Source organism: Oncorhynchus clarkii, chromosome 12 (genome assembly GCF_045791955.1).
Source record: "Oncorhynchus clarkii lewisi isolate Uvic-CL-2024 chromosome 12, UVic_Ocla_1.0, whole genome shotgun sequence".
Taxonomy (NCBI): Eukaryota; Metazoa; Chordata; class Actinopteri; order Salmoniformes; family Salmonidae; genus Oncorhynchus; species Oncorhynchus clarkii.
In genome coordinates, this window is record NC_092158.1 from 14,245,432 (window position 1) to 14,258,263 (window position 12,832).

A 12,832-nucleotide genomic window follows, 5' to 3' on the forward strand; every position below is an offset into this window, starting at 1 on the left:
AAAACACTGTCTTATAGGAACTGTCTTATAAGGAACTGTCTTATTGGAACTGTCTTATAGGAACTGTCTGTGGGGCACTGCACTAGCTTTGAATAGTCCCCGAGATATGCAACTTTTCAGGGAAGTCAGGAACCAATATACTTCAGTCAGTTAGGGAAGCTAAGGCTAGCTTTTTCAAACAGAAATTTGCACCCTGCATCACTAATTCCAAAAAGTTTTGGGACACTGTAAAGTCCATGGAGAATAAGAGCACCTCCTCTCAGCTGCCCACCGCACTGAGGCTAGGAAACACTGTCACCACAGACAAATCTACAATAATCGAGAATTTCAATAAGCATTTCTCTATGGCTGGCCACGCTTTCCACCTGGCTACCCCAACCCCGGCCAACAACTCTGCACCCCCCGCAGCAACTGGCCCAAGCCTCCCCAGCTTCTCCTTCACCCAAATCCAGATAGCAGATGTTCTGAAAGAGCTGCAAAACCTGGACCCGTACAAATCAGCTGGGCTAGACAATCCCTGGGCCCGTACAAATCAGCTGGGCTAGACAATCCCTGGGCCCGTACAAATCAGTTGGGCTAGACAATCCGGACCCTCTCTTCCTAAAATTATCCACCGCCATTGTCGCAACCCCCATTACCAGTCTGTTCAACCTCTCCTTTGTATCGTCTGAGATACCTAAAGATTGGAAAGCGGCCACGGTCATCCCCCTCTTCAAAGGGGGAGACACTCTAGACCCAAACTGTTACAGACCTATATCATCCTGCCCTGCCTTTCTAAAGTCTTCGAAAGCCAAGTTAATAAACAGATCACTGACCATCTCGAATCCCACCGTACCTTCTCAGCTATGAAATCCGGTTTCCGAGCTGGTCACGGGTGTACCTCTGCCACGCTCAAGGTCCTAAACGATATCATAACCGCCATCGATTAAAAACAATGCTGTGCAGCTGTCTTCATCGACCTGGCCATCGTCTCGGTCAATCACTGTATTCTTATCGTCAGACTCAACAGCCATGGTTTCTCTAATGACTGCCTCGCCTGGTTTACAAACTACTTCTCAGATAGAATTCAGTGTGTCAAATCGGAGGGCCTGTTGTCCGGACCTCTGGCAGTCTCTATGGGGGTGCCACAGGGTTCAATTCTCAGGCCGACTCTTTTCTCTGTAAATATCAATGATATCGCTTTTGCTGCGGGTGATTCCCTGATCCACCTCTACACAGACGACACCATTCTGTATACATCTGGCCCTTCTTTGGACACGGTCTTAACAAACCCCCAAACGAGCTTCGATGCCATACAACACTTCTTCCGTGGCCTCCAACTGCTCTTAAACGCTAGTAAAACTAAATGCATGCTCTTCAACCAATTGTTTTCTGCACCCGCCCGCCTGCCTAGCATCACTACTCTGGACGGTTCTGACTTAGAATATGTGGACAACTATAAATACCTAGGTGTCTGGCAAGACTGTAAACTCTCCTTCCAGACTCATATTAAGCATCTCCAATCCAAAATGAAATCTAGAATCGGCTTCCTATTTCGCAACAAAGCCTCCTTCACTCATGCTGCTAAACATACCCTTGTAAAACTGACTATCCTGCCGATCCTTGACTTCGGCGATGTCATTTACAAAATAGCCTCCAACACTCTATTCAGCAAATTGGATGCAGTCTATCACAGTGCCATCAGTTTTGTCACCAAAGCCCCATATACTACCCACCATTGCGACCTGTATGCCAAGTCAGCTGGCCCTCGCTTCATATTCGCCGCCAAACCCACTGACTCCAGCCAAGCGAGAAAGACTGAATACACTAGGATATAGCCTAGAGGGAGACTGAATACACTAGGATACAGCCTAGAGAGAGTGTCTGAATACACTAGGATACAGCCTAGAGAGAGTGTCTGAATACACTAGGATACAGCCTAGACAGAGACTGAATACACTAGGATAAAGCATAAAGAGAGAGACTGAATACACTAGGATACAGCATAAAGAGAGACTGAATACACTAGGATACAGCCTAGATGGAGACTGAATACACTAGGATACAGCCTAGAGAGAGTGAATACACTAGGATACAGCCTAGAGAGACTGAATACACTAGGATACAGCCTAGAGAGACTGAATACACTAGGATACAGCCTAGAGAGAGACTGAATACACTAGGATACAGCCTAGAGAGAGTGAATGCACTAGGATACAGCCTAGAGAGAGACTGAATACACTAGGATACAGCCTAGAGAGAGACTGAATACACTAGGATACAGCCTAAAGAGAGACTGAATACACTAGGATACAGCTTAGAGGGAGTGAATACACTAGGATACAGCCTAGAGAGAGATTGAATACACTCGGATACAGCATAAAGAGAGAGACTGAATACACTAGGATACAGCCTAGAGAGAGAGACTGAATACACTAGGATACAGCCTAGAGAGAGACTGAATACACTAGGATACAGCCTAGAGAGAGATACTGAATACACTAGGATACAGCCTAGAGAGAGACTGAATACACTAGGATACAGCCTAGAGAGAGACTGAATACACTAGGATACAGCCTAAAGAGAGACTGAATACACTAGGATACAGCTTAGAGGGAGTGAATACACTAGGATACAGCCTAGAGAGAGATTGAATACACTCGGATACAGCATAAAGAGAGAGACTGAATACACTAGGATACAGCCTAGAGAGAGAGACTGAATACACTAGGATACAGCCTAGAGAGAGACTGAATACACTAGGATACAGCCTAGAGAGAGATACTGAATACACTAGGATACAGCCTAGAGAGAGACTGATTACACTAGGATACAGCCTAGAGAGAGACTAAATACACTAGGATACAGCCTAGAGAGAGACTGAATACACTAGGATTCAGCCCAGAGAGAGACTGAATACACTAGGATACAGTCTAGAGAGAGACTAAATACACTAGGATACAGCATAAAGAGAGAGACTGAATACTCTAGGATACAGCCTAGAGAGAGACTGAATACACTAGGATACAGCCTAGAGAGAGACTGAATACACTAGGATACAGCCTAGAGAGAGACTGAATACACTAGGATACAGCCTAGAGAGAGACTGAATACACTAGGATACAGCCTAGAGAGAGACTGAATACACTAGGATACAGCCTAGAGAGAGACTAAATACACTAGGATACAGCATAAAGAGAGAGACTGAATACTCTAGGATACAGCATAAAGAGAGAGACTGAATACACTAGGATACAGCCTAGAGAGAGACTGAATACACTAGGATACAGCATAAATAAAGATTGAATACACTAGGATACAGCATAAAGAGAGAGACTGAATACTCTAGGATACAGCATAAAGAGAGAGACTGAATACACTAGGATACAGCCTAGAGAGAGACTGAATACACTAGGATACAGCCTAGAGAGAGACTGATTACACTAGGATACAGCCTAGAGAGAGACTGAATACACTAGGATACAGCCTAGAGAGAGACTGAATACACTTGGATACAGCATAAAGAGAGAAAGACTGACTGTGTATCCTTGTATGTGTCTGTTTTTATGTATTGTTGGTAGTGTGTGCGTGTGTTTAAGTCAGTGCACTGTGTGTGTGCGTGTGTGTGTGCGTGCGTGCGCGTGCGTGCGTATGTGTGTGTGTGTGTGTGTGTGTGTCTGTGTCTGTCTGAGTGCTGCTGACATTTTAATATTCATAATCTGATTTTAAGCCGGATCACTGGTGCCAGTGGTAATTTATTTCCCTTATATGAGGGGAGACTTAATATAAAGGACTGGCACACACATCTTAACTGTGTGTGTATTAGGGAAGATGCATAAGAAGGAGACACACATCGAAACTGTGCGTGTGGAATTACTAGCGACAAAACTAGCTTTGAGCCTCTACACCAGAACTAGCTTTGAGCCTCTACACCAGAACTAGCTTTGAGCCTCCACACCAGCACTAGCTTTGAGCCTCCACACCAGAACTAGCTTTGAGCCTCTACACCAGAACTAGCTTTGAGCCTCCACACCAGCACTAGCTTTGAGCCTCCACACCAGAACTAGCTTTGAGCCTCCACACCAGAACTAGCTTTGAGCCTTCACACCAGAACTAGCTTTCAGCCTTCACACCAGAACTAGCTTTCAGCCTCCACGCCAGAACTAGCTTTCAGCCTCCACGTCAGAACTAGCTTTCAGCCTCCACGTCAGAACTAGCTTTCAGCCTCCACGTCAGAACTAGCTTTCAGCCTCCACGTCAGAACTAGCTTTCAGCCTCCACACCAGAACTAGCTTTCAGCCTCCACACCAGAACTAGCTTTCAGCCTCCACGCCAGAACTAGCTTTCAGCCTCCACGCCAGAACTAGCTTTCAGCCTCCACGCCAGAACTAGCTTTCAGCCTCCACGTCAGAACTAGCTTTCAGCCTCCACGTCAGAACTAGCTTTCAGCCTCCACGTCAGAACTAGCCTTCAGCCTCCACGTCAGAACTAGCCTTCAGCCTCCACGTCAGAACTAGCTTTCAGCCTCTACGTCAGAACTAGCTTTCAGCCTCCACGCCAGAACTATCTTTCAGCCTCCACACCAGAACTAGCTTTCAGCCTCTACATCAATCACGTTTTTTTATTTATCTTTTGTTCTCCCCCTCTCTCTTCTTATAATCTGTTTTGTAAATGCATTGTCTGTGAGTGGATGTGTGTGTGTGTGCCCGTAAGTGTCTGCACGTAGTATGTGAGTGCACGCACAAGTGTTTGTGTAGTGTTGGTGAATGGGTTTGCTCTTAACGGCTTTCACAGCCTGGACTGAGACCAGCTGAGATCGTAATGACCCAGTCAACGTTCAAGTATAGTTTATTCTGGCTATGACCTTTAACCCTTCACCTCTGTGATTGAACTCTGACCCCTAATAGAAGCTAACAGAGGAGAAGTACGAGGTACACCGATGCGTGCCAGAGGCGGCCATCTTGGTGTGTTGCACAAAAGAGCCCAAACTCACCCTGAAGGTCACCCTCAGCTCTCCACAGATGAGAGAAGACAGCGACACGGATGAACAAGGTACCAGGGATGAACAAGGTACCACACACACACACGTCTTTGTAAAACCTAGCTGCTGTTTTCCTGTTTATGTTTGTCTGTTGTCTCTTCCTCCCCCCTCCAACTGAGGTGGTGAAATGGGGGTAGGGGGAAGAGGAATACAAAGGGGGGGGGTGTCGAGCAGCAGCAGTGTTGTTAGCAGCGCTCCTCTGGGACACAGTAAGCTTGATCAGTGAATATATCCATGTTCCCTGCTCCTCCCTGTGCCTGTATTCCTCCACCTTGGGGAGACAATACATGCATAAGACACTAGTTCTTGTTCAAACCAAATAGACAGGTGCATGCACACAGTCTGGGCCATATAAGGCTCAGGGCTCATGTAGTCTCAAATCGGTAACTAACTAAACACAGCTACAGGGCTAACTAAACACCACTATAGGGCTAACTAAACACAGCTGCAGGGCTAACTAAACAGCTACAGGGCTAACTAAACAGCTACAGGGCTAACTAAACAGCTACAGGGCTAACTAAACAGCTACAGGGCTAACTAAACACCACTATAGGGCTAACTAAACACAGCTGCAGGGCTAACTAAACACAGCTACAGGGCTAACTAAACACAGCTACAGGGCTAACTAAACAGCTACAGGGCTAACTAAACACAGCTACAGGGCTAACTAAACAGCTACAGGGCTAACTAAACAGCTACAGGGCTAACTAAACAGCTGCAGGGCTAACGAAACAGCTGCAGGGCTAACGAAACACAGCTACAGGGCTAACTAAACACAGCTACAGGGCTAACTAAACAGCTGCAGGGCTAACTAAACAGCTGCAGGGCTAACTAAACCCAGCTGCGGGGCTAACTAAACCCAGCTGCGGGGCTGACGAAACACAGCTGCGGGGCTAACGAAACACAGCTGCGGGGCTAACGAAACACAGCTGCGGGGCTAACGAAACACAGCTGCGGGGCTAACTAAACAGCTACAGGGCTAACTAAACAGCTACAGGGCTAACTAAACAGCTACAGGGCTAACTAAACAGCTGCAGGGCTAACGAAACAGCTGCAGGGCTAACTAAACACAGCTACAGGGCTAACTAAACACAGCTACAGGGCTAACTAAACAGCTGCAGGGCTAACTAAACAGCTGCAGGGCTAACTAAACCCAGCTGCAGGGCTAACTAAACCCAGCTGCGGTGCTGACGAAACACAGCTGCGGGGCTAACGAAACACAGCTGCGGGGCTAACGAAACACAGCTGCGGGGCTAACGAAAAAGCTACGTAGCTACCTAAACAGCTACGTGGCTACCTAAACAGCTACGTGGCTAGCTAAACAGCTACGGGGCTAACTAAACCCAGGTGTGGTGATAACTAAACCCAACTGCGGGGCTAACTAAACCCAACTGCGGGGCTAACTAAACAGCTGCAGGGCTAAACAGCTATGGGGCTAACTAAACACAGCTGCATGGCTAACTAAACACAGCTGCAGGGCTAACGAAACAGCTGCAGGGCTAACGAAACACAGCTACAGGGCTAACTAAACAGCTACAGGGCTAACTAAACAGCTACAGGGCTAACTAAACAGCTACAGGGCTAACTAAACAGCTACAGGGCTAACTAAACAGCTACAGGGCTAACTAAACACAGCTACAGGGCTAACTAAACACAGCTACAGGGCTAACTAAACACAGCTACAGGGCTAACTAAACAGCTACAGGGCTAACTAAACACAGCTACAGGGCTAACTAAACAGCTACAGGGCTAACTAAACAGCTACATGGCTAACTAAACACAGCTGCAGGGCTAACGAAACAGCTGCAGGGCTAACTAAACACAGCTACAGGGCTAACTAAACACAGCTACAGGGCTAACTAAACACAGCTACAGGGCTAACTAAACACAGCTACAGGGCTAACTAAACAGCTACAGGGCTAACTAAACAGCTACATGGCTAACTAAACACAGCTGCAGGGCTAACGAAACAGCTGCAGGGCTAACTAAACACAGCTACAGGGCTAACTAAACACAGCTGCAGGGCTAACTAAACACAGCTCCAGGGCTAACTAAACACAGCTGCAGGGCTAACTAAACAGCTACAGGGCTAACTAAACAGCTACAGGGCTAACTAAACAGCTACAGGGCTAACTAAACACATCTACAGGGCTAACTAAACACAGCTACAGGGCTAAGTAAACAGCTACAGGGCTAACTAAACCCAGCTGCGGTGATAACTAAACCCAGCTGCGGGGCTAACTAAACAGCTGTGGGGCTAACTAAACACAGCTACAGGGCTAACTAAACACAGCTGCAGGGCTAACTAAACCGCTACAAGGCTAACTAAACACAGCTGCAAGGCTAACTAAACACAGCTGCAGGGCTAACTAAACCCAGCTGCGGTGATAACTAAACCCAGCTGCGGGGCTAACTAAACCCAGCTGCGGGGCTAACTAAACCCAGCTGCGGGGCTAACTAAACAGCTGTGGGGCTAACGAAACACAGCTGCGGGGCTAACGAAAAAGCTACGTGGTTACCTAAACAGCTGTGGGGCTAACTAAACCCAGTTGCGGGGTTAACTAAACCCAGCTGCGGTGCTAACTAAACACCTACGGGGCTAACTAAACAGCTACGGGGCTAACTAAACCCAGCTGCGGGACTAACTAAACAGCTGCGGGGCTTAACAGCTATGGGCTAACTAAACCCAGCTGCAAGGCTAAGTAAACACAGCTGCGGGGCTAACTAAACAGCCACGGGGCTAACTAAACAGCCACGGGGCTAACTAAACAGCCGTGTGGCTAACTAAACAGCCGTGTGGCTAACTAAACAGCCGCGGGGCTAACTAAACAGCCGCGGGGCTAACTAAACAGCCGCGGGGCTAACTAAACAGCCGCAGGGCTAACTTAACGAGCCGCAGGGCTAACTTAACGAGCTGCAGGGCTAACTAAACACATCTACAGGGCTAACTAAACACAGCTACAGGGCTAAGTAAACAGCTACAGGGCTAACTAAACACAGCTGCGGGGCTAACTAAACACAGCTGCGGGGCTAACAACACAGCTGCAGGGCTAAACAGCTACAGGGCTAACTAAACCAAGCTGCAAGGCTAACTAAACCCAGCTGCAGGGTTTAACCCTGACTAAGCAGGATGAGATTGCATGAGAGACAGAGATGGGGTTCAAATCCAGTCAATTCCGAAAGGAAACAAATTTCTAAGGGAGGGGAGGTGGGGGGAAGGAATCTAGACCGACAAATCAATACCGGAGCCATCCATCGTGTTCCCGCCCGCTCCATCCTGCTCGACAGTAAGGTCTAAATAAGAGTTGATACGGGTACGGCTGTAGATCACAGTGAACGACAAGCCCCTCTCGTACCCAACGTATTTCTAGCGAGAGACAGACGGATCAAGGACCCTGTCCCAGTGAGGAACGGCTCAATATTACACAGCAGACTGAACCCAGGCTGCACCCAGGCTGCTGGCTGTACACAGTGTGTCTTCAGTGTACACAGCCTGTATGTACACAGCTGAAAGAACACAGACATTTCCAGGGTCGAATACCGTTGCATTGATTAGAAAGTGAGGCATGATTGATATGAAGATGGAAACAATGTGATTGGTTTGGTCTCAACATACATTTAGCTCTAAGGGCGTAAAATCGCCTGCCGTGCCTTGCCACTTTGGATGGTAATGTCTATGAACCGACCATCAGTCCTAGTTCTGTCTGTACTGAAAGACCATGACCATTTCAAAGGTTTAATGTTGCCCACTCTGGATGACACGCTGCGTTGAGAGCCAGTCCATTTACATCCGAATGTGGCACCAGATCACTAGCGAGCACTTGGTGTGGCTGGCTGGTGAGGGAAGGGAGTGGGAGGGGCTTCTTCTGAGACAGACTGTTACTCAACAAGGCCATTTAAATAGAATGATAGATATGAATGCACTTCTGCTTTAAATTTTATAAAGATAGATAGGCAACATGTATTCATGCTATTGCCCCTATGTAGCTTGTTTCTGGTCACAGGTTCAGGAATTCACTTAAAATAAAAGCCATAGTCAGTCAATAAATAATATAACACTAGTTATATTGACTCACAATCTGTGGATAAAAAAATAAGAGATACAGTTGAAGTCAACCAATCCACAAATGTCTTGTTAACAAACTATAGTTTTGGCAAGTCGGTTAGGACATCTACTTGTGCGTAACACAAGTAATTTTTCCAGCAATTGTTTACAGACAGTAAACATTATTATTTCACTTATAATTCACTGTATCACAATTCCAGTGGGTCAGAAGTTTACATACACTATGTCGACTGTGCCTTTAAACAGCTTGGAAAATTCCAGAAAATTATGTCATGGCTTTAGAAGCTTCTGACCTAATTTGAGTCAATTGGAGGTGTACATGTGGATGTATTTCAAGGCCTACCTTCAAACTCAGTGCCTCTTTGCTTAATATCATGGGAAAATCAAAAGAAATCAGCCAAGACCTCAGAAAAGAATTGTAGACTTCCGCAAGTCTGGTTCATCCTTGGGAGCAATATCCAAATGCCTGAAGGTACCACATTCATCTGTACAAACAATAGTACGCAAGTATAAACACCAAGGGACCACACAGCCGTCAAATCGCTCAGGAAGGAGACGTGTTCTGTCTCCTAGAGATGAACGTACTTTGGTGCGAAAAGTGCAAATCAATCACAGAACAACAGCAAAGGACCTTGTGAAGATGCTGGAGGAAACAGGTACAAAAGTATCTATATCCACATTTAAACAAGTCCTATATCTACATAACCTGAAAGGCCGCTCAGCAAGGAATAAGGCACTGCTCTAAAACCGCCATAAAAAAAGCCAGACTACGGTTTGCAACTGCACATGGGGACAAAGATCGTACTTTTTCGAGAAATGTCCTCTGGTCTGATGAAACAAAAATAGAACTGTTTGGCCATAATGACCATCATTATGTTTGGATGAAAAGGGGGAGGCTTGCAAGCCGAAGAACACCATCCCAACCGTGAAGCATGCTGGCCTTCTAGGCAGAGTTGCAAAGAAAAGACTGGCCAATAAAAATTAAAGATGGGCAAAGAAACACAGACACTGGACAGACAAACTCTGCCTAGTAGGCCAGTATCCTGGAGTTGCCTCTTCATTGTTGACGTTGAGACTGGTGTTTTGCGGGTACTATTTAATGAAGCTGCCAGTTGAGGAATTGTGAGGCATCTGTTTCTCAAACTAGACACTTTAATGTACTTGTCCTCTTGCTCAGTTGTGCACTGGGGCCTCCCACTCCTCTTTTTATTCTGGTTAGAGGCAGTTTGAGCTGTTCTGTGAAGGGAGTACACATTGTTGTACGAGATCTTCAGTTCCTTGGCAATTTCTCGCATGGAATAGCCTTCATTTCTCAGAACAAGAATAGACTGATGAGTTTCTTCTGAAAGTTCTTTGTTTCTGACCAATTTGAGCCTGTAATCGAACCTACAAATGCTGATGCTCCAGATACTCATCTAGTCTAAAGAAGGCCCGTTTTACAACAGTTTTCAGCTGTGCTAACAAAATTGCAAAAGGGTTTTCTAATGATCAATTATCCCTTTAATATTATAAACTTGGATTAGCTGACACAATTGGAACACAGGCGAGATGGTTGCTGATAATGGGCCTCTGTACGCCTATGTAGATATTCCATAAAAAATCTGCCGTTTCCATCTACAATAGTCATTTACAACATTAACAATGTCTACACTGTATTTCTGATCAATTTCATGTTATTTTAATGGACAAATGTGCTTTTCTTTCAAAAACAAGGACATTTCTAAGTGACCCCAGACTTTTGAGCGGTAGTGTGTACAGTGTATGTGTATATATATATATCCCATTCTTATTTCACCAGTGGAGGGTGTTGAGCTGTCCGACCCTGCAGACATGCTGGACAGGCACAGATGCCTGGTAGCCCTGGCGGCTCTACGACATGCCAAATGGTTCCAGGTTGGCTCTCAGTTCTACTTAACCTCGCCATTGTTATTGTAGCCTTATGATCATAGGAACATGAATGAATCAAATTAATCAATGAAATTTGAAATGGCAGCTATCTGCAAACTATAATTGAAAACATTCTTATGATAAAATAATCAATTTCTCTCATACAAAAATGACTCATTCATGTAATCTCTCAATCGTGCTCGGTGTAGTACAATAGCCGAGAGAGAGAGAGCGAGAGAATTGTAAGGCTACAAAAGCAATTGTTTCTTTTGGCTGTTCTGAAACCTTCCTGACTGACAAAATATAACCAAACGATACTTTTCTCTCATACAAAAATGACTCATTTCATCTCTCAATGGTGCTCTGTCCATGCTTACCTTTCATTTGGCTGTTCTGAAACCTGCCTGACTGACACAATTGTCCATGCTTACCTTTCATTTGGCTGTTCTGAAACCTGCCTGACTGTCACAATTGTCCGTTCTTACCTTTCATTTGGCTGTTCTGAAACCTGCCTGACTGTCACAATTGTAAACGTTTTTTCTACCACTCTCAACTCAACAATGCAACAAAGCTCTGGACTATTCAGCTCCATTTACTAACATTTCATTTACTGACATTGTACAGTAGTACTCCTCTTGTAATATCGTTGTTACCTCCTCTCCCTCTCCTCTCAGGCCAGAGTAAATGGCTTGAAGTCGTGTGTCATCATCCTCAGGATCCTAAGAGACATGAGCAATAGACTGCCAGCCTGGGAGCCACTCAAAGGATGGGTGAGTCTGTCTGTACAAAGGCTGTCCACAGGCCTGCACCCGACCCTAACCAGCCAATATAGAAAATGCGCTGTAGGCTAGTCAGAGACGATATTTTGAGGGGGGACGCAGGATTTTCTTTTGTCTGATTTAGATATGTTTCTGCTTATAGTGTGTAGGCTATTTGGTGATTAGCGTGTAGGTTATTTGGTGATTGGTGTGTAGATTTTTTGGTGATTGGTGTGTAGGCTATTTGGTGATTGGTGTGTAGGCTATTTGGTGATTGGTGTGTAGGCTATTTGGTGATTGGTGTGTAGGCTATTTGGTGATTAGCGTGTAGGCTATTTGGTGAACGTACAGTTAGGCCCTATATTTTAGGCTTACCCACTAATGACAGATAACCTAAAATAATGAAAGAAAAACCTCAATGTAGCCTACAGATCATCAATTAACACAAAAATGATACTTCGTTTTTTTAAAGGCATTGTTTTCTCTTCATTCAACCCATCACCCACCCGCCCTCCATCCACACAATATTTCATCACCCACCCGCCCTCCATCCACACAATATTTCATCACCCACCCGCCCTCCATCCACACAATATTTCATCACCCACCCGCCCTCCATCCACACAATATTTCATCACCCACCCGCCCTCCATCCACACAATATTTCATCACCCACCCGCCCTCCATCCACACAATATTTCATCACCCACCCGCCCTCCATCCACACAATATTTCATCACCCACCCGCCCTCCATCCACACAATATTTCATCACCCACCCGCCCTCCATCCACACAATATTTCATCACCCACCCACCCGCCCTCCATACACACAATATTTCATCACCCACCCGCCCTCCATCCACACAATATTTCATCACCCACCCGCCCTCCATCCACACAATATTTCATCACCCACCCGCCCTCCATCCACACAATATTTCATCACCCACCCGCCCTCCATCCACACAATATTTCATCACCCACCCGCCCTCCATCCACACAATATTTCATCACCCACCCGCCCTCCATCCACACAATATTTCATCACCCACCCGCCCTCCATCCACACAATATTTCATCACCCACCCGCCCTCCATCC

General features: G+C 45.9%; 1 protein-coding gene across 4 annotated transcripts in view; it reads left to right on the forward strand.

The window, feature by feature from the left end:
• LOC139422738 (spermatid perinuclear RNA-binding protein-like) overlaps positions 1-12,832 on the forward strand; it is a 186,157-nt gene that overhangs the window by 138,304 nt on the left and 35,021 nt on the right. For 2 of the 4 annotated variants that reach the window (XM_071174051.1, XM_071174049.1), the window contains exons 6-8: positions 4,887-5,049; positions 10,885-10,979; positions 11,648-11,743. In XM_071174051.1, the coding sequence (XP_071030152.1) occupies positions 4,887-5,049; positions 10,885-10,979; positions 11,648-11,743 (354 nt within the window). The remainder of the gene's footprint in view (positions 1-4,886; positions 5,050-10,884; positions 10,980-11,647; positions 11,744-12,832) is intronic. The other 2 variants (XM_071174053.1, XM_071174052.1) reach the window with 1 other exon arrangement.